General features: G+C 36.1%; 1 protein-coding gene across 3 annotated transcripts; it reads right to left on the bottom strand.

The window, feature by feature from the left end:
- Nucleotides 1-671: 671 nt before the first annotated feature.
- On the bottom strand, nucleotides 672-20,874 carry LOC100809968 (villin-4). Of its 3 annotated transcripts, none has more exons than XM_006586924.4 (24): nucleotides 20,390-20,874; nucleotides 18,758-18,856; nucleotides 18,473-18,572; nucleotides 17,859-17,927; nucleotides 17,501-17,737; nucleotides 17,190-17,367; nucleotides 16,966-17,098; nucleotides 15,970-16,132; nucleotides 15,721-15,868; nucleotides 15,509-15,609; nucleotides 14,672-14,827; nucleotides 14,037-14,105; nucleotides 13,872-13,940; nucleotides 13,642-13,779; nucleotides 13,389-13,517; nucleotides 9,146-9,293; nucleotides 9,017-9,027; nucleotides 7,803-7,943; nucleotides 3,891-4,016; nucleotides 3,739-3,804; nucleotides 1,834-2,170; nucleotides 1,513-1,715; nucleotides 1,206-1,370; nucleotides 672-1,095 (listed from the first exon to the last, which is right to left on the bottom strand). In XM_006586924.4, exons 2-23 carry the CDS (start codon nucleotides 18,811-18,813, stop codon nucleotides 1,257-1,259), a joined length of 2,892 nt encoding a protein of 963 aa, XP_006586987.1. In that variant the 5' UTR covers nucleotides 18,814-18,856; nucleotides 20,390-20,874; the 3' UTR covers nucleotides 672-1,095; nucleotides 1,206-1,256. The 3 variants fall into 3 exon arrangements, with proteins under 3 accessions (XP_006586987.1, XP_040861327.1, XP_025979460.1); XM_041005393.1 differs by lacking the exon at nucleotides 20,390-20,874 and adding an exon at nucleotides 19,679-20,284; XM_026123675.2 differs by lacking the exon at nucleotides 20,390-20,874 and adding an exon at nucleotides 19,193-19,590.
- Nucleotides 20,875-22,637: the final 1,763 nt, after the last annotated feature.

The raw sequence follows: 22,637 nt of genomic DNA on the forward strand, positions 1-22,637 counted from the left end.
ATGTTTAATATATGGGTCTCTCTTAATAGAAATTCAAATCTTGATTTGTTAAGTCCTGAGATACTAGTCTCTCATGCTAGACCCCTTAAACAATTGGTATTTAACCATGTATATAAACTGTTGGACTAAAATTCCACCAAAAAAAAAGTGAAAGGGAGTGCTTATGAAAAGGGACGGCTAAAAAGTAATGGCCATAAACAAATTTGGCTATTGCTTTTTGCATTCTCTATTTTTACTATTTGCACTCCCCTTCCCCCAGACACATTTTTTTTATCAATTTGTTAATAATAATATCCTTATACACAAGTATGGTTTAATCAGTTCAGAAATTAGATTTAATCAAAATGTGGATGACTTCTAGACATTAGAACAAAATCATACTCGTATAAAAATGCTACTGGAATAAAAATTAACAATAAAATTGGGGAAGGGTGGAAAGTGGAAGTCTTTGAAACAATAGCAAAATGAAAGGTGGAAATTACATGTTCCAACAAATATTTGGTTAAGTTCTATTCTCCGTGTTATCCAGATGTACTTTTCTTTCTCTCCGAGCTTAGTTAAATTATTTGCAGGAAATCATAGTTTAGATATTATTTGCAAAAGATTATGCATTCAAGTCTCAATTACTAGCTATATTATTGATCTAGGGGGAATTTAGCTCTAAAGTGAAATTGACAACAAAGAATCACACTTTATTTCCAAAACAAATTACGAGTTGACTGATTGTTACACTCACTGTACACACTTCATCCTCAATATCAATACAACCTAAGTAGACCGCATTTGCAAGCCAAATTGCTTTACCAAAACAAATTTTAAATTAAAAAATAAAATGAAGACTAACATGAGACCCCAAAAAATGAAAATAAAAATAAAAAAGCAAGCTCACAAACAAACTCTGCCCTATAAAAAAATTAATGCCACGCAGCTAACTCATCAAAGAAATAACGCTAAACATTCAAACCATTGCAAAGAGATGGGTAGAGGTAGAAAATCTCTAGTTTCTCTTCATGAAAAGTTTCTTGGGAGCAGATGCAGCTATGCTAAAAAAAACACTGATGCTGTCCCTTTTACTTCCACATGTTTAGTTCCTCACTGCAAAAACAGAGAAGCTCCCTTGAGCTCTAAGATACACACTACAAGAAGTAGACATAAAATTGTCAATGAAAGAATAACTAAAATTTTGTGATCAAAATTTCTTCTACCTGCAACCTAACTGCAGGGAGCTGACAGAAGGCTAAGAAAACTTTCAAGAATCAGAATAACTGAACAGCCATTTTGAGTTTGTTTTGTTTCCATTTGGGTAACTTGTAAAAGGCATCCTTGGACATCCCAAATTTCTCTTTGAACTCCGCAGATGATAGATAAGTCTGTACACATCAAAGCACAAACAAATCAAAACTAAAATGAAACAAAGCCTAATTATAAGTTGCAATTACGAAAGAAGGGGAGAATACAACAAAAAAGACAAAAAGAAGTAAAGAGATGTTATAGCTAAATTATCCATTATACCTCTCGCTTAGTCACATCAATATTTGGTACAGGATCTGTGGACATTATTTTAAGGCGTTCATATGGGTAAATCACAAGACCTTCCTCATCTTCAACTTCATCCTCTTTCACATCTTCCTGTATGGTAAGAGATTCCACTCTGGTGCTCACAGAATTCTCCTTGTCATTTTTCTCAGGGTTTGATTTGGGCATTACTGGACTCACTTCACATTGTAACAACCCAGAAAACAGAAAGCATATTTTTAAGTAAATATAATACTTAAAGCATTACTCAAAGGAGGAAAGGGAGGGAGACATTCAATTATCTCATCTATTGTTTACCTTTAAGTGAGCGAGGTATCATGGTTTCTCGTGCTGAAGGTGGTTGTTCAAAAGAAGAACTAAGTGCAGCTATGGCAGAAGATTTTGGCGCCAGTATTGCAGAATCTGTTGTCACAGATTTAGGATACAGCTTTCTAATTACTGGAGGTGGGGTTGAAAGGTTCCTAGAATTAGGGTTCTCAAAATTAGCTGCTAGAGCATTAAAGGCTGGAGACCGCCCCCTCACACGAACACGATCAGGACTGACAGACATGCTGCGAGAGGAACGCTGGGAGGATTTATCTGGCACACTACTCGACCTTCCCCCATAAGATGCTGATGTTCTCCGTTTGGGTTTCTGATAATATACCAGGTATTCAACAACCAAAGAGAAAATGAAAATAGAAACAAAACAGACGATTAAAAGATGAAGAAGATCAGAATGATCTGAGAAGCACCTCAGTTAAAGTCCGAACAAGTAATGGTCATGTAGCAATAATTAGATCTAAAACCCACTCACACTTGTATCCATCCTCTATCAACGACCAGAATCTACACTACACGTCCTCAAATTATATATAGTGTTTTATGTTTTATTTTCTCAGGCGTGTGTAGCTCAACTGTGACTGGCTGAAATCTTACATTTCAAAAATTGGATCTGATATTGATCTCAGACGTTTGATCCACAAACCACCTTTCCTCCCCAAAACACTATATATGTATACATATATAATTTAATTTATATGCATACATATAAATTATACACTCAATAAACCTGTTTTTCTTATTTTCCAAATAATCAACCCGTCAAATTTTACTTTCCAAATAACCTATGTAGTATTAGGAAAGTGTGTATACAAGTTTCTAAAAGCTATAATATAAGATTAGGCAATGATTAACTGCATAAAAGGAACAGTTTTCTAAAACCTATAATATAGTTTGATGATTCTTACCTTTTTTGTCCTTTGAAAGTGATTTTTTTAGTCCCTATAGTTTACATTTTAATTCTCTTTTAGTCCTTATAGTTTTGAAAGTGATTTTTTTAGTCCTTATAATTTGTATTTTAATTCTATTTTAGTCCCTATAGTTTGAAAGTGGTCTTTTTAGTCCCTATACTTTATATTTTAATTCCCTTTTAATTCTTACCATAACAAAATATGAGTAACATTATCAATTACAATTAACTACCAAAATATTAACAAGTAATTCGTAACTAATTTATTGTAAGATAATTTGTAATAAAAAAATAATTGATAATTTATAATTAATTTGTAGCTAATCATTTTTATATTTTTATTTGTATTAAGGACTAAAAGGTAATTAAAATACAAATTATAGGGATTAAAAATATCACTTTCAAACTATAGGGACTAAAAGAGAATTAAAATACAAACTATAAAGACTAAAAAGAACACTTTTAAAATATAGGGATTAAAAGAAAATTAAAATGTAAATTATAGGGACTAAAAAAACCACTTTCAAACTATAGGGACTAAAAAGATAAGAATCATAAAACTATAAGGACCAAATGAGTAATTTAACCATATAATTTATTTTTCTGTTTTTTTTTTCAGTGGAGCTATTAGAACATTAATGCCAGCCTTCCGTATTTAATTTATTTATACAATAGGCACTAAATATGCAAAAGTCAATCACTAATTATGTTACAACATTTTTCCACAGCCTAAATTAGTTGCAGTTATTATGGATCCTTATTATAAAATTGTATGTCATTGTACCTACAATAATTTCCATCAAAAGGGGGTTAAGAAAAATCCTTTAACTTGAAGCAGCATTTCATTCACTAATTTCTAACAAGAAAAGAATATTGAAAACTCGACTTTTGAGTTTGAATAAATATTTTTAGGCAAGAAAAGAATCATTTTATTAGTGATTGTAAGATGGGAGGGGTTAAAAATTCCTTACATCCAAAACTGGAGCACCCCCACTTTTCACAATTGTCAGCTTCCTTTGAAATGAGTTTCCCAGCATCTGCAAATTAAAAAAGGAATTGCCAATAGTCAGGATTTTAAAACGACCAGAATTCATATCACGATCTCATTACATTGAGAACTTACTGCAGCTTTTGCAGAATCCCATTTAAAGAAGCGTGTGAAGAAAGGTGGCTCACTCCCTTCCATGACAACATATATTGGAGCTACACGAGATAATTTTTCTAGAAGAAAATCATGCTCAAGAAATTTCTGTTCAATTCAAAAGAAGAAGTCAATAAATCCACAGCTGATTTTTTAGAAACAATAATATGATGTTAAAAGTCAAATCCATATGATGTAAAAGACATGGTTAAATCCATATGACGTAAAAGGCACAAGAATGCTTAAACACAAATCTTATTATTTTATGATTTTCTAATGATACAGGGTCTTTGATAAAGTGAGAGGAAACAAGAGACAGAGATTAGAGAGAAAACTGATATTATTCACTCTGAAAAGTCGGTTACAAAATTAGTAACAAAGAGGTATATATAAACCTCTGATCCTTCGAACTAAGCAAAACGGGATTAATCATAAGGAGGGAAATTCTGTTAATAGAAGCTAACAGCCTAACACCACTGGGGTGCTGTTAGCTTGCTAACAGCCCTTACAAACTGTTTTCATAGTTATGCAAGCATATACTCTAATACCCCCCCTCAAACTCAAGGAGAAGAGTTTTCAGAGGAAAAACTCTTCGCATTTAGTTTGCCCCTGAGAACTTCAAATCTTGCTGAAGAAAGAGGCTTGGTCAGCACATCTGCCCACTGATCTAGAGCTAGGATGTGTAAAACTGAAAGCTGCGCTTGGCCAGAACTTTTTCTCTAACGAAGAATCCATCAATTTACATTAGAAAAGCATGAATCCATGTCAATTCAGCAGAAGTCTGAGCCAAACTGCAATATTCAGCTTCAGTACTGGACCTGGCAATGACCTTTTGCTTGCGAGACCACCAAGATATCAAGTTTTGGCCAAGAAAGATGGCAGCCCCTGAGGTGGAATGCCTATCATCCACATCAGATGCTCATTCAGCATCACAGAATGCATAAAACGCCAAGGGTTTTGTAATAGAAGCAGGCTGAAGAAGTAACCCATGAGACAAGGTACCTTTGAGATACCTTAAGATCCTTTTAACCACTGCCCAATGAGAGACTAGAGAGAGGACTAGCCATAAATTGACAAACTTTATTGACAGCAAAACTGATTTCAGGTCTAGTGAGAGTAGCATATTGCAGAGCACCCACCACTGATCTGTAGAGAGTTGGGTCATGAAACAAATCAGCACCAAGCCTGGACAGCTTGCAATTATGGGGGAGGAAATAGAATATGCCTCAGCCATGTGAGTTTTGTGGAGTAAATCACGAATATATTTGCTTTGAGTCATTAGTATAGAGTTATTAGGAAAATACTTGATCTCTAGTTCCAAAAAATAATCCAAATGACCCAATTGCTTAAGAGAGAAGGCAGTGTTCATTTTGGTGGTCAGCTATTGAATAAGAGAGGCAGAGCTACCAGTGATGATGATATCATCCACATAGACTAAAAGATAGATAATATGCACCTGATGTCTGTAGATGAACAGAGAAGAATCACACTTGCTTCCTACAAAACCAAACTGGAGCAAAGTAGATTTCAGCCTTTCAAACCATTGCCTTGGGGCTTGTTTCAAGACAGAGAGCCTTGTTAAGCTTGCAAACTAGGGACTTATCTGCTACCTCGAAACCAGGAGGTTGTGTCATATATACTGACTCCTCAAGAAACCCATATAGCAAAGCATTGTTCACATTAAGCTGAAATAATTCCCACCCATGGGAAAGAGCAAGAGTGATAACAACACGAATTGTGACAGGCTTGACCACAGGAGAAAATGTCTCATGAAAGTCAAAACCATGGACTTGATGAAAGCCCTTAGCTACCAACCTTGCTTTGAACTTGTTGATGGAACCATCAGCATTTTCTTTTACTCAGAAAACCAACTTACACCCAATGGCTTGCTTATTAGAAGGTAGGGGAACTAAGTCCCAAGTTCTGTTTTCAGCAGAGCACCATACTCTTGCTGCATTGCAGCAAACCAATCTGAATTTTTCAGGGCCTGTTTAACATTTTTGGGTTCAGAATGAGCAAGAAATAAAGAAGGATGTAGTCTAGGATTGTGAATTCCAGACTTGGACCTTGTTTGCATAGGATGAGTGTTAACAGGGATTGAATTAGGTGCTGGAACAGACTCGCTAAGGGATATGGTGTCTGATGATTGAGGGTGGACAGAAGTAGACTCAACTGAAGGTTGATTGGAGATAGGAAGAGAGACTGTAGGAGGGTTGACTGAAATAGGAGAAAAGCCAGGAGGAATAAGAGGTGCAGAAGGAGAATGGGAGGAAGACAGTTGAGAAGATTGAGGTGTAGGAACCACAGATGGTAGAGACAGGTTAGGATTAAGGCTGAAATAGAAATCAAGATTTTGTATTGAGTTAAAAGAGGAAGGAAATATGTCAGAATAAGGAAACCTCAATACATTGAACAGAACATCTTTCGAAATGTAAATTCTGCCTAGTTGAAGACAGACATTTATAGCCTTTGCGAGAGGAGGAATACCCCAAAAGCAGACACTCTTGAGAACAAAAGTTAAGTTTGTGTGTATGGTAAGGTCTCAACAAAGGAAAGCAAGCACAACCAAAGGTTTTAAGAAACTGAATATTAGGGTCCTCGTTGAAAAGAGTAACAAAGGGAATAGCAAAGTTGAGGGAAGTAGTAAGAAGTCTATTAATTAGATAGACAGTAGTAATAAAGGCATAGTCCCAAAACTATAAGGGTAAGGATGCATGGTGTAACAAGGTAAGGCCCAAACTATATGTCTGTGTTTTCTTTCCACCACACCATCCTGATGATGAGTGTGGGGACAGATGAGTCTGTGAGAGATGCCATAGGAGGTTAGGAGAGCAGATAAGGCGGGTTTCATGACCGTAAAGCAAGGCCTCAATCTCGGCGATGGACGGAGTACGTTTCTTGCTCTCAATGACTGAGATCACCAGCACGTAATCGGACAAGAGGCCTTCAAGGAGCGCGTCAACGTATTCCTCATGGCGAACCCGAACTCCAATACCAACAAGTTCATCAACATAGCCTTTGATTTTACGCAGATATTCATCCATGGATTTACCTTCAAGCGAAACTGCGCGCATCGCAGTTGGCGCGCACAAGATTTTGTATGGAGGCTGAATTGCTCGTGAATCTTTTCCCAAACTTGATAGGAATGATTCAAACCAAGAACACGCAATAGAACGGACTTTGAGAGAGTGGATTGGAGCCAAACAAGGGGTGTTTGGTCTTGAACTTCCCATGCTTCATACTCTGGATTCACATGATCAGCGATTCGATCATCTTCCGTGAGATAGCGAGGTGGAACAACTGGATTGACGACGAAACATTGCAGTTTTTGCGATTTGATAACCGATTCAACATGTTGTTGCCAATGGAGATAGTTCGAATCATCAAGCTTCTTGGCGATGGAATTTGGAAAGGAGTGCGAGACAAAACTCTGAGAAGCGGAAACCATGGGTACGATGCAAGAATCTGGAATTTGCAAAGATGAGAGCACTATGAAAATTTGGCTCTAGATACCATCTTTGATAAAGTGAGAGGAAATAAGAGAGATTAGAGAGAAAACTGATATTATTCTGTCTGAAAAGTCGGTTACAGGATTAGTTACAAAGAGGTATATATAGACCTCTGATCCTTCGAACTAAGCAAAACAGAATTAACCATAAGGAGGGAAATTCTGTTAATAGAAGCTAACAGCCTAACACCAGTGGGGTGCTGTTAGCAAAAGTTAACAGCCCTTACAAACTGTTTTCACAGTTATACAAGCATATACTCTAATACAGGGATCTTATAGGACTTAAGTAAATATTAAAATAACTGAAAAGACATAACAAAGTCTTCAAAACAGTAGCCACTAAATTATACTGAAATTTTCATGGCTTCCAGCATAACCAGTCATACCTCACCAATTGATAGAGCCTGCATTCTACTCTTGGAGTCAACCTGCTGGCCAACCCAGACAAAGATTTCCGAGTGACAATCCAAGACAAAAATGTCTTCAGTCATCAAATCATCCTGGGAGAAGTTGTATACCTCGGTCACCTGAAAATATAGCTTCAGATTAATGAATCACAGCAGATATGAATCCAAGTAAATTAACCCTAAAGATTTTATAAATGTGCTCTTCTAGTAAGGTATTAAAATGTCATCCATAGCACATTGACCAGACTCTGTTTGCATTCTTCACCTGAAGTCAGTCTCAAAGAAATATGACAACCATAACCACTTTGCAGTGCTCAAGCATGCCCTAACACTTAATATTTGCCTTTATAGGTTACTAGTATTAGTTCTATTTTGCTGTTCAAGTGCTCATTATAAAACTAGTAAGGTAATTTTGACTTTGAATTTAATTTGCTGCAGTGTCCATAAACTTTTCAACAAATAATATATGACAGAACAGAACATCAAATGAGTAATCTGACTATATTAGCACACATTATGAATGCCATTATAAAGTGCTTGATCAGCACCTGATGATGTATTTTTCGATGAAACTCAAGTTGATGAGCTTCCTATGCAGGTATATCAGACCAGGAAAAAAGAGATTCCAGTCAAGGCCGGAAATGTATAGGAGTTATTAGAGGAAGGAGAAAATTCAAAAAGAATGGACACATGGTAGCTGACGATAGGAGACAAGGATGCTGGAATCATCGGGCAAGCTTGAATATGAGGGAAGAAGAGGTTGGGGATGAGAGGTGACCGGGAAGACAACTAAGGGACTTAGGGTGGATTACAGGCTTAGGCCTTGGGAAGGAGATAGTTCAGTGCTTCACCAATATCAGTTCTTTTTTATTCTCATACTGATACAGAAGCAGTGTTTCCAGTTTTTCATACTGATACATTATTAATATTAGTAAATATCACTTTTCTCCCTCAGATTTTGTCTACAGTATAACTGATGTTGGATTATGTGTCTTTCAAAACTGTATTTCATCCTTGTTTTGTAGTTTTTCATTGACCATCATCATCATTGTTTAGAACTGGGATTTATTACTTACATTTTTCATTAGTGTCAGGTTGATCAAACTAGCATCTATTTCAATACTAATCATGTGTCACTTGGGCTTAAATCATGTATGCAGAGACTAGAGCTTTAGATCAGTGGGTAAACTCACCTTTAAATTTCCTGCACATTGCTCAGTCAGGCATGGGAAGAAAACCATCATAAGCAAGTCAGCTCTTTGCCTTCAAAAGGGGGAGGGGGGAACAAAAACCATTTTAGCAAGCAAAATATTATCCCTTACCTTTCGAGAAGTGGCAAGAAAATAGGTGAGGATCACTTTCAGGCTCTCTAAGAATCTTTTGACTGGGATATTCTGATTTTCCTCCTAACAAATCCCAAAACTGTTCAGATTCGGAACCTTCCCTTTGTGGTTTGGATTGTAAATTTGGCTGCAGAAATTGGCAGCATAAACAATGTCTGTAAGAAGCAGATAAACAAAGATAACAATTTAAGAAGGCTAAAGGTAAATTACACTCTCCTCCCTTACAAGATGCTAAAATTACAATGTATTCCTCTCTAATTTAAAAATTATACTCTCCTTTCATAAGAGATGGAATGTGCTACAATGTAGTATATTTTAACGTAAATGAATCCTATAATGATGGTGAGAAACTATGAACAAGCCTCCTAGGGAGATATTTCCGCTATGCAACTTTTAATGTCACTGGCATCTAATTTTGAACATCCTATTATTGGTTTAGGGTGTTTAGAATACGAAATGAAATTGTAAATATTTCTACTATCAGCTTCGAAACTACACCTAAAATCTGCATTTCATCTTTTAAAGTCTTGTAGTTGAAAGAGTTCAAAAGTAATTGCCAATGATGTTGACAATCACAAAGAAATAAAAATTGTCCTTCAGAAGCTCTTCTACATCAAAATAGATTGAAGTATGATGCATATCAAGGTAGGGGAAACTAATTTAGTTATTTAATAATAATTTCTATTAAAGTTTTGAAAGTTTAGAAACTTGAATTTTGCATAAAATGTATAGACTAATATAATACTTTTTCTAATATCAGTATAATTTCTTGGCTGAAAGATAGGGACCAGGTAAATGCCACTAGTTAACATCAAACCTAAAACCTCTCTCTGACAACAGAAGCAATCCTACTGCCACTGGGCTATAGCCAAAATGGCAATATTTAATCATAAAGCATATAAAGTGTCACCTTAGTAGCTGCTTGTCTAACACAATTACACAATTTGACCAAATAACATGCTAACTTTCTGGGGTTGGTTTTAGAGGTATCACAATTTTCTCACTAAAAATCCTGCCTAGGGTAGCTTTGCTATTCTTAGCCGGTCCCAAGCCCGGATAAAAGGAGAGGGTTGTGTTAGGCTTTCGACAGCCAACGTTAAACTTTGTCGAATCTCTATGACATGGATCAATTACGTAATAATGTGAATGCTAGGTCGTTGCCCGGAAGCAACGCGCTGTATGGCTCGAGTACAGTGTCAAAAGAGCAAGGGCCGCTGCATCGCCGCCCGGATGTAGTGAAAAGTAAGCAAGGGTTCCCACATTTTCGTGAACGGGTGTGGATAAAGAAGCTAGTTCATGACAGGAGGATTCGCTTTGGTACATGGAATATAGGCACACTTACTGGAAAATCTATGGAAATAGTGGATGTTATGGTGAGGAGGAAGATCAATTTTATGTGCCTACAAGAAACTAAGTGGACAGGTGAAAAAGCGAAAGAATTAGACAACTCGGGATTTAAGCTGTGGTATACGGGAAAAATCAGATCAAGAAATGGGGTAGGGATTATCGTGGACAAGGAGTGGAAGAAGGATGTCGTGGATGTAAGAAGAGTAGGAGATCGTATCATAGTCTTAAAATTGGTAGTGGGACAGGACACCTTTAATGTTATTAGTGGGTACGCACCTCAGGTTGGGTTAGCAGAACACTTTAAGGTAAAATTTTGGGAGGATCTAGAAGGGGTACTTCAGGATATACCCCAAGGAGAGAAAGTTTTCCTAGGAGGGGATCTCAATGGACATGTAGGTAGCGTGGCTAGAGGTTTTGAGGGGGTGCATGGGGGTTTTGGCCTACGGGAGATGAATGGGGAGGGTAAATCCATCTTGGAGTTTTCGGAGGCTTTGGATCTTTCTATAGCCAATACATGGTTTAAGAAAAGAGAGGAACATCTTATCACTTACAAAAGTGGAGGGACATGTTCTTAGATAGATTTCTTCCTTATCAGGAAGTCTGATAGGAAGTATTGCTTGAACTGTAAAGTTATCCTGGGAGAGAGCTTGACTACCCAACATAGAGTTTTGGTTATGGATGTAAGAATTAGAGATAGGGCAAAGAGAAGAAGTCCTCTGGTAGCACCAAGGATCAAATGGTGGCACTTGAAGGGTGAGAAACAAAAAATCTTCCAACAAAAGATATGGGAGGGTTGGTGTGGACAATCACAAGGAAGTGCAAATGATATGTGGAACAAGATGTCCCAAGAGATTATTAAAGTGGCTAAAGAGACGTTGGGTGAATCTAGAGGTTTTGGACCTAGGGGTAAAGAATCGTGGTGGTGGAATGAAAATGTTCAGAGCAAAGTTAGAGTAAAAAAGGAGTGTTTCAAGGAGTGGTCTAGGTGTAGAAATTCTGAAACTTGGGATAAGTACAAGATAGCTAGAAATGAAACCAAAAAGGCGGTGAGTGAGGCAAGAGCCCAAGCTTTTGACGGACTATACCAAGCTCTAGGAACCAGGGACGGAGAAAGATCTATATATAGGCTTGCTAAGGGTAGAGAGAGGAAGACTAGAGATTTGGATCAAGTAAAGTGTGTTAAGAATGAAGAAGGCAAAGTCTTAGTGCATGAAAAAGATATCAAGGAAAGGTGGAAGGTGTATTTCCACAACTTATTTAATGATGGATATGGATATGACTCTAGCAGTCTAGACACAAGAGAAGAGGACCGGAACTATAAGTACTATCGTCGGATTCAGAAACAGGAAGTAAAGGAAGCGTTGAAAAGAATGAGTAATGATAAGGCGGTGGGGCCAGACAATATACCTATTGAAGTGTGGAAAACTCTTGGAGATAGAGGTCTTGAGTGGCTCACCGAACTCTTTAACGAAATTATGAGGTCAAAACGCATGCCGGAGGAATGGAGGAGAAGCACGTTAGTGCCAATCTATAAGAACAAGGGGGATATACAAAATTGTGCAAATTATAGGGGAATCAAGCTCATGAGTCATATCATGAAATTATGGGAAAGAGTGATCGAACGGAGATTAAGAAAGGAGACTCAAGTTACTGAGAATCAATTTGGTTTCATGCCGGGAAGGTCGACCATGGAAGCGATTTATTTATTACGGCGGGTGATGGAGCAATATCGCATGGCCCAACAAGACTTGCACTTGATTTTTATTGACTTGGAGAAAGCGTATGATAGAGTGCCTAGAGAGATTTTGTGGAAAGCTCTAGAGAAGAAATGGGTTAGGGTTGCATATATTCGAGCTATCCAAGATATGTATGATAGGGTATCGACTAGTGTTAGGACACAGGGTGGAGAGTTAGACGATTTTCCCATCACAATTGGTTTACATCAAGGGTCAACCCTTAGCCCCTACCTTTTTACCTTAATTCTGGATGTCCTCACGGAACAAATCCAAGAGATAGCGCCGAGATGCATACTTTTTGCAGATGACATAGTCCTCCTTGGAGAGTCGAGGGAGGAGTTGAATGAGAGGTTGGAAACTTGGAGACGAGCTCTAGAAACACATGGCTTTCGCCTAAGTAGAAGCAAATCGGAGTATATGGAATGTAAGTTCAACAAAAGAAGGAGGGTTTCTAACTCAGAGGTGAAAATAGGAGACCATATTATCCCTCAAGTCACACGGTTTAAATATCTTGGGTCTGTAATACAGGATGATGGGGAAATTGAAGGGGATGTGAATCATCGCATTCAAGCAGGATGGATGAAATGGAGAAAAGCATCAGGGGTGTTATGTGATGCAAAGGTACCGATCAAGCTAAAGGGAAAGTTTTATCGGACTGCGGTAAGACCGGCGATTTTGTACGGAACAGAATGTTGGGCGGTCAAGAGCCAACATGAGAATAAAGTAGGTGTAGCGGAGATGAGGATGTTGCGGTGGATGTGTGGTAAGACTCGACAGGATAAAATTAGAAACGAAGCTATTAGAGAGAGGGTTGGAGTAGCGCCTATTGTAGAGAAGATGGTGGAAAATAGACTTAGGTGGTTTGGGCATGTAGAGAGAAGACCGGTAGACTCTGTAATGAGGAGAGTAGACCAGATGGAGAGAAGACAAACAATTCGAGGCAGAGGAAGACCCAAAAAGACTATAAGAGAGGTTATCAAAAAGGATCTCGAAATTAATGGTTTGGATAGAAGTATGGTACTTGATAGAACATTATGGCGAAAGTTGATCCATGTAGCCGACCCCACCTAGTGGGATAAGGCGTTGTTGTTGTTGTTGTACAATTTTCTCACTAATAATATCTTATGTACATATCAGACCTTTATCAAATCCAGCATCCTCTCAACAAGTTCCTGGTTTTCTGCACTTGTAGAGTTTCCAGACCAAGTAAAGACAGCAGGCCCATTGTGAAGTATGTAACAGTAAGAGGAATTCAAGGAAGATGCAACCTGATTGACATAAGAATATGAAAAAGAAAACATCAATAACATAATCAAATTTGTACATTATGTGTTGCCCAATACAAAATGAGCAGATAGGCATATGGTACTACAAAGAGAAATCAGGGCATACTGGTTCAACTTGTATGGCTTGCATATTGTCTGGTCCAGAGCCCTGGATGCGGAATAATGCAACACCATTCTCATTGTATGTATCATCAGGAATTTCCTTTTGTGCAATGTAAGTCTTGTATCCTTCACTAATCCCACCCTAACAATTAAAGGAATGAAGAGTTAAATCGCCAGTACTTAACACGACTGTATTATTATTTTTAGTTCCCACAATATTAGGACCCCACAAACCTTAAAAACAATGAAGCTTTGAAGGATAGAATGAAATTGAATTGGTTCATTGCCTTCATATATACGAGCCTACAGTCAATTAGTCGTGCATAACATCAGTAAGGAGCAAAATGAGCACAAATAATATCTCAGCAAAGTAAAAACGACAATTTCCAGAAAAATTACCTGGGAAGCAAGAAACTTCATTGACTCAACCATTTTACTTGCCAATGAATTAGCTGAAGCTCGTTCTTCCTGTTTTTAACTAAAAGAGCTTGTAAACAATGCAGGCAATAGATTCACAATACTCCCATGCAAATTTATGGCTAGACTGAAATAAATTCTGTTATGCATTTATTTAACACTTTCTAGTCCTAAAACAGTTATTAGTGCTGTAAATAGTATAATGATATATACAAGGCTACAATTGGCTAATATATGTTAAATTAATCTACAGGATCCAATAATGTTTTAGAATTTTTTTAGTAGGTCCCTATCAAGGACCAACTCTCATAAAAGCTTAAGCTGTTTACATTTCTAAAAGTCCCTAAATTTTAAAATAATAAATGACCCCTTCATAATTTCAAAAACATTTTCAATAGGATCACTGAATCCAATCTGTTGTCAGGTCCCTACAAAAATCCAATTAAAAGAACAAATAATATGAGGACCCAATTATAGTTTTTAAACTAAAGGGACCTATTTAAGAATACCCTACACATAAAGGGACTTGCACATTAATTTAACTGCTAACTGCTAATATATTCTTCAGCTACAGCCTATATGTGAACACTTTGCCACCAGATTATTTGTTATTTTACCTCAACACTATTCTTTCCAATCCACGTTCCTATAAGACAATCTTCTTTATCCTCTCCAGGATATGTATACTGGAAGATGAAGCAATCTCCACTATAAAATTTTGATTGATCAGAAGCTTGAAGAAGAATCTTCTCCTGACCATTCACATGCCAAACCTGTGCAGTTAGAGTAAAACTATTGTCAACAATAGAAGAAATAAAACAGCGTTAGAGTTGTATCACACCATCTCACAACCTCTCCAGCCTAATAAAGAGAAGTATAAAGGATATCTTTTGAATTCTCAATGAATACTAATTATCAAATGCATACAAAGCTTTACAAAACAACAGCTAACATAAGAACTGGAATCATGCATAAAACCCCAAGGTTGGAAACTAAATTCACGTTGATGTCTAATGTCTCAACTATAACTTTGATGCAAGTTACATGTTTCCCATGGAAAGTGGAAATCCAATTGTATATTGGGAAAATTCTTTGGCACAACAAAGCAAAAGAAAAAAATGCAAAAAATATTTACATAGCCTTTTCATAATCCTAAACTCGTTTTTTACAGAAGATATTATGCCGTTACTTAGTTCAATATGAATACCATATACTCAAAGTTTAACATATCGCAAATCTATGATAGAATACAGCTCTAATGTACTAAAAGACTGGGTATTCAACTTCTCATTCTAGATTACAGATGGTAGGTGTCTCAAGGGAAAAAATTCTCTAATTAGAAGAAATCAATTACAGAAGAGATAAAACTGATAAGAAACTGATAAAAGTAAAACTAAGAAAAGTTGCATCAAGAAATATCAGTTTCAAGAGAAAATTTGTAATTAGCAGAGTACCTGCAAATGTCCTGTGCAATCAATGTGGGGTTGGGGTTCTTCCCTCACTGGATCAGCTTTCAACAAGCCCTTAACATTTACTCCTTGACGTTTTAGAAGTGCTACAAAGTACAAAATTGGAATGATATAATTACAACTGAAGATTTATTGTTATAAAAATCACTTTAGGTCACAGTAAGTTAATAACAACTGTAGAAGTATATAACACTTACCTGCTACCTTGCCACGGCCATCTTCAGATACTGTTACATCAGTTGTCTGAGGCCAAGAATCAAATTTGGACCTGAACATCACTGTTTCAAATCCTTCTATCACACGAATTATTTGGGGTTTCAGTTGATCAGTGCCACTGACTATCTCCTGTTTGTGGGTCAACAGCAATTCAACAATAATCAAAACTTATACCAAAACTAAAATTATAGCAAGATGATAAATGCTACTAATAAAGAAATGTGTGTTACATCTGCAACTCCACTTGCGCTTTTTCTTTCATCAAGGGAGGTATTTCTTCCCAACCAGACAAACACTTCAAACCCACAATCAAGAATATAGCATTTATTTGTGTCTAGTAATTCCCTTTTCAAAGAATCAGTCTCAACAGGTTCTGCCTGACCCTTTTCAACACTGCAAAATTGATAGCTTCATTAGAACTAGATTTTAATATAACAGATGAATTTCAACAATGCATTGTCAAAACTCAATAATTAATACAACATCAACAATTCTCAGTATTATCAACTAATACAATTTTAGAGTAAGAGTTGTGGATTTGCATGTCTTCACATTGAATTAAAATTATAGTTTCACTAATCACAAATGAATTAAAAACAAGGGTAAGTTCTAGTTTCACCCTTCAACTTTGGGCGGCATGTAGACTGAACCTTAAAGCAGAAAAAATACATGACCTCATAAATTTTATGCATGCACAAACCTTTCATCAAGCAAACCATTAAAAAACTATTGGAAATCAGGAAATGTCATGTGAGTTACATGCTACATCAATAAAACATGTTTTAACCTCAAACAATAACAAGAAACTGAAAACTAACCAGGTTTTTCCATTTAACTGTTTCAGATTTTCATTTAAATTTTCAAATCATTATATTACCAGAGGCTAAAACGTTTTAATAGGTATCCTCTGCAAGTCATTATATTACTCGACATCGGGGTTTTACAGTCAAAGTATCAAATCGGGGAAGTTTCATTTGGAGGAGAGGGAGGGGGTGTTTCATTTACACCTTTTCAAACTCTTAAGATGTAATCAAAATAGGACTAAAAATTAAAAGGCGTAAGACACAATCTACCTTTAAAACAATAGGGGGCAAAGGAAGATTACAAAACATGTAAACATCGATGAACTTCATCCAAATGACATTTAGCGAAACAAAATAATGGAATACACTGGTAGTGCAAACAAAAACAAAAATACTAGAGATAACACTGAAATAACATATTACCAAAGCAGCTTTGGAGGGCGAGAATCAGTAGGCTTATCATCATCGCTGGCTGTTTTTCGTGGAAGAGGAGCAAATCCCCCAAAGAAACCCCAGAATTCCCCAGTTTCAGGATCAGCCATCAACTTTCCATCCTCTGCATGGAAGTTCAGGTATAGACATTCAATTCACATTAATCAGTAATCACCTTCAAATTTTAAAACACCAAAATATATTTGTGCACTTACCAACAGCAGCTACCTCACATTTCCCTTCATGGTAGGTATCCTTAATATACTGTACAACTTCCAAAGCTTTAGCCCTTTCTTGAATAGACGAATTGGAACCATTAAATTGGAAAATTTTCGATTCGGTATCCAGAACAAAAATATCATCATGGTTGAGTGAAGCTCTGGCAAATGGAACCTATTACCAACACAAATGTTTACTCAAAAAGCATAAAACAATGTTTCTATATATGTATGCGACTGATTCAGTGTGTACATTAATGACCTACAAGACTCAAACTTCAATGGCAAAGAAATAGTCTCAAACTTGCCTCTTTGACATGTACAACATGTTTCCCTCTGCATACAAACAACCGTGTCTTATGTTTTTCAGCCTCAGGATGTTTGAAACCAGAAGAAACTCCACCTTCTTGAGGGATAATACATGGTTTGAAATAAGACAGAAACTTTTCAGTTTCATGGCCTTGTACTTCACGATACTGAACAGCACGTCCTCCAAGAGCTGCATCCAGCTCAACTGTCTTGATAGCTGCAGCACCCGCTTCATCCTATTTTCAAGTTAGTCATTAGGTAACAAGTATACAAAAATTACAACTAATGTTTAATAGAAAAGTGGGGAAACAAATTTTTAAAAAAAATCTAAAAAATATACAAGAAGAAGAAGTTCACCTGACTGGTGTCTTTACCAAGCCAGTAATGGATGTCATGGCGCAGAGCACCACTTTTTGAGGCAGTTGTCTACAAACAAAGGATCAGAAATAAGATAATATTCATACTAGCGAAAAACAGTGTTTCATATGCAATGCAGTATACACAAGCAACTTAATATAAACCTAGCCAATATAAGTTCTATTGAGGAATATGTTGAGATTTGAATCAAAGACCTCATACAATCTTTCTCAGCAAGGGGAAACAAAGCTCATGGGAAAGAGGCCAACAGTGTCTTAACTGACTCATGCTCAATATGATCAAGAGAAAATAATATATTTCATAAATACAGGCATCAAGTTTATTATTTTGAGAATACATGGTGCATCAAAACTGAAAGATGTGTAGAAGAAGCTCCATAATGAATGTTTTCCAAAGAAAAATGAAGACGGAAATTGATCCACATGCCATTACATACCAATATTGTGATTTTTGTCATGCTGGGAACAACAATTGCTTTTAAATTACAATGTCCATGCAATGCAATAATAAACAGAAATAGAAACATCCCGAAACAGAATATACCAACATGAGGCTAACACTGTATGAATAATCACTTTCAAAATATGGCTTACCTTTAAGATCACATAGGAGTCTCCAGTGAAAAATTTCCCATAAGAGGACTTTGGGACAGGAACTGGATTAAAATTCTCAATACGCCATATTTCAAGTCCACTATATATGGTTAAGGAAAATAATGCACAAGTACTGGACTACTGGGAACAGATCAAACGTTAAAGCATCAAATTAAATTAAGCATATGACGGAACCAAATGAAGCAGAAAACTTGAACAAATCTTCTAAATATGAAAATCTTATAAATAGTGAAAAGCAGAATATGTTAACAAGAAGCAGGATACGCCTTTTGTCCAGCTCCCTGGAAAGCTGGATCCAAATCTCTCATGGAAACAGCCATAATATTCTTCTATTAACTAGTTTAAATATTGCAAAAAAATACCCTGAAAGGAAACCATGAATGAAATAATGAATGAATAGAAAAGCAAGATCAAAGTGTTAATTTTCCGAAGCTGACATACAAGTGGGAGAAAAAAAATGCAATGCTTCCCCCGAACCATTTCAACAAACAAATTCTCGCACAGTGATTACTTTATTTAGACAGTAAAGGAATTTCTCAGGAGTTGGAATATATCATAGATAATGTTAGCATCATTAATTTGCAAGGGAAAGGCAATAGAAAGAAAAAAGGAAAAACAGCAACCTAGGCAAATTGTAGCTATTATATATGTTCTTTCATCTACCATTAGGAATTCCAAGTAAATAAAGAGCTTATATACCTAAATTCATGTGCACAAGAAGCAGAGAAGAACAGCAACACATTCTTAAGCACGTCACTGTCAGCAACTACATATTTGCGGTTGTTCACAAACAAGTAAGCAAATTGCACTTTGAATATGCACAAATGCCTTTTCATAGCAATTTCTTAAATTGGACAAAAGCATAACAGAAAATTGCATCTTTTGTCACCATGTCCGTTCTGCATACCTACCTAATAGAGCTAAATATTTTGGTAGCCATCAATTGACACAAGTTTAAGCTGTGTGACACGTACATGAAAAAAAAACACGCATCCTCACATTTGCTTCCAGCATAGGCTTTGCACTGCACTGTGCAAAATTTCACTAATGCGTGGAGAGTTGCCATTGGAAGGGAACCTTATTAATTCATATTCTACTATTCTAAAAGAATTGCCTAACAATATCAAATTACAAAACACACAGAGAAAGAGATGAAAGGAGCTAATATTCACCATTCAATCTTACATGCATTAAATTTTACAAAATTCAATCTTGACCATCCAATGAATGGTCAAGATTAATTCATCTGACCTCTCTCCCTACTACACATAACCACATAGGAAAACTGATCCAACGCCAAAGCTGCTTCAGAAACAAACGCATCCAAAAGATTCTTTTGAAAAGAACACCAAACATCGTAGAATCCCCCACGTAGGTGGCACTCTCCGCCGCATCCGCATGCCACGAAATGCACACACACATGACAGATTGACAGGTACCAAAACCAATTTGCCAAAACGCCACCGTATAACAGTAACAATAACACTAATACACCACAAAGAAACTAACCGTATACCTAGGTAGCTGACACGTATACACTAATAATACACACAATAATACGCCAAAGTATCACTTGAACTGATCCCGAAAACACAGCGACGCTAAAAACTCTCATACTACACTTCCCTACGATGTCGTTCCATTCCCCAAAATCTCGAACCTCAACATCTTTGGATTTTCAAAATAAACAATAATTAAAATAATAAATAAATACACACACATGTACAAATTTCGCAGCATCCGAAAAACAAGAAAAACGCAATGTTCGATTCAATTCAGGTCAATCAAGTTCAATCGCCTTTCAAACCAATCGGAAACTAGATCGAAATTCGAGCAGAGTAAAAAAAAAAACGCAATCGTCACTGAAAAATAAAACGGATTCAAGGAGCTTCATACCTGGAGAAAGAAGAAGAAGCAGAGACAGCAGCAATCGATTTTTGTCTTTATTGGAACAAAAAACCAAAACAGAATAATAAATTAAAAAGAAGCACGACTTCGAGCTGAGAAAACCGAATCGCGAAATTCAAAAAAATAAATTTAAAAAAAAAAGTGGACGAATCGGAATAAATAGGAAGCTGCAGATCCAATCAGAGGCACAAAATCGAAGGGTTTTAGGAGCAGAGGAAAAGGAAGGTGGCGGAAAGTGAGAGAAAGAAAGAAGAGGAAAGTGGGGACTGAAGAAAGAAGAAGAAGAAGAAGAATTTTAGAGAGAGAAAGAAGAATATTTAGGGGGAAAAGAAAATATGAAGTTGAAGAAAGAAAAAAAAATCAAAAAAGCGAAGAAGTGAGGTGTGTGTGCGTTTGAGAGAGAGAGAGAGAGAAAGCGAGGGAATGATGAAATGCCAGGCGTGCTTATCACTAACGGCAACAAAACCCCAACCCCACACCTCACCACACACATGAACTGTAAAACTGCGTTTTTAATATTTTTCTTTTCAGGCCAGCCAAATTAAATACTAATAATATTCGTTTTTTTAATTATTTTTTTTGGGTTCATGTTTCTGACTCGTCACATAAGGATGGTGAATTATTTACTTTGTGGAGCAGTGATGATGGTGAAAAAACCAAAAAAAATTATCATTGTGATTGTTGTCTTTGTTTGATGTTTCCCACAGTCTGGTTCAGGTGCCACTTTGTCGCATTTTTCGCTCGAACTCGGTGTTTTAACTTTAAGTACTCGCGGTAAAAGGATAGATATTACTGCTGGTGAAGATTCAACTTACTTACTTTAAAAATAAGTAATTATTTCTTAGATTTTTATGTTGTACAGTTGTACTAGTATCAAGTATCAACCAAGTACTAAGATATTAATTAAATGCAAATAATTAGGTTTAGGCATTGGAGTTAAGAGACTTTTAGATTGGGTCAGTAATAGCATTAATTATGTTCTGATTGCATGAGAAGAAAAAAAGAGATAAAAAAATAAAGAAATTTCACTTTTTAGTTAGTTGAAAAAAGGAAAATTTAACTTTTATAAAATAAAAAATTTAATTCTTTATTCTTTTCTAAAATTTAGATTTTAAAATTTTTTATCCTCCTCTATTTTGTTTATTCTAAACCAAATGATAATTTATGTTATATTGTATCTTGAGCTCAATTTTAAAGACTCAATGGAGGTTATAATAATAAAAATAAAAATAAAAACTCAATCGAGGTAAGACAAATTTTACAGTTCAAAAAGTAGTTATTAAAATACTTCTAAAGTATTCGTTAATAATAAATGAGATTCCAACTTATGCCTTCACTAAATGAATTTATCTTTGTTGACTAGATTACACTCATCAAAATCATGATTTAAGAATATACTTGATTACTTCTATACGTGTTTGGCAAAATGTCAATTAAGTAATAGTTAGACATGATTTTAAGTCCCAAACTATAACTAAAGTAAGATTAAAAAACATACTTTCATGGTAAACCAAAACATTGCTAACTAATCTATACACATCCTAAATCAAGCACAGTAAAAACAACCAAAAGGTAGTGGAAGTGAAACCGTGACAAGTAACCCTTTTTACTGATCACTTAAACAGCATAAAGAAAAGATCCATTCTTCTTTCCTGCTTTGTTTTTTTGTGGTAGGTGAATAAAATGGGAAATATGCATGCAAACAAGCTTTATTCATCAAATAAGTATTAATAATACACTAACACTATAAAATAATTTCCCATTATTATTCAATCACAGACTATAATATGATATTATTAACTTTTATAAAATTATTTTAAAAGTTATACTCAAAGTATTATGGTTGCAATTTATATTTCCAAAAATTGATCTCTCATTTGGCCACATGGGTCTTTGATAGTGAAATGCAAATTTATTTGTGGGTGAGATGACAGAAAGGGAAAAGGGTTGGTCCGAGAAAGAGAGAGTTTGAGAGTTGGATTAAGGGTTGGCAATGGGAGGAAGCTGACCAATGCATTGCAAGGATTGGACGCCAAAATGGACGAAACTTGGCAATGGTCGGTCACCGGCTAATGCTATTATTATTCATGTAAATTGCCATAAAACCTAATGTGGGTGGGCCTCCTTGCTTGCTAGTAACTTTATAGTATGGGAAAAGTATCATGCCCCTCCTCATTCACCTTTTTTTTCCCCCTCTTTTCTATCTATAGGAAAAAAACAAATTAGAATATTTTTG

This window comes from Glycine max, chromosome 9 (assembly GCF_000004515.6).
Source record: "Glycine max cultivar Williams 82 chromosome 9, Glycine_max_v4.0, whole genome shotgun sequence".
Lineage (NCBI taxonomy): Eukaryota > Viridiplantae > Streptophyta > Magnoliopsida > Fabales > Fabaceae > Glycine > Glycine max.

Coding starts and splice junctions, on each gene's coding strand:
- LOC100809968 (XM_006586924.4), bottom strand. CDS start 18,813: ATGGCTGTTTCCATGAGAGATTTGGATCCAGCTTTCCAGGGAGCTGGA. Junction 15,869..15,969: donor GCGCAAGTGGAGTTGCAGAT/GTAACACACATT, acceptor ACCCACAAACAG/GAGATAGTCAGTGGCACTGA. Junction 1,716..1,833: donor GATACCTCGCTCACTTAAAG/GTAAACAATAGA, acceptor TACAATGTGAAG/TGAGTCCAGTAATGCCCAAA.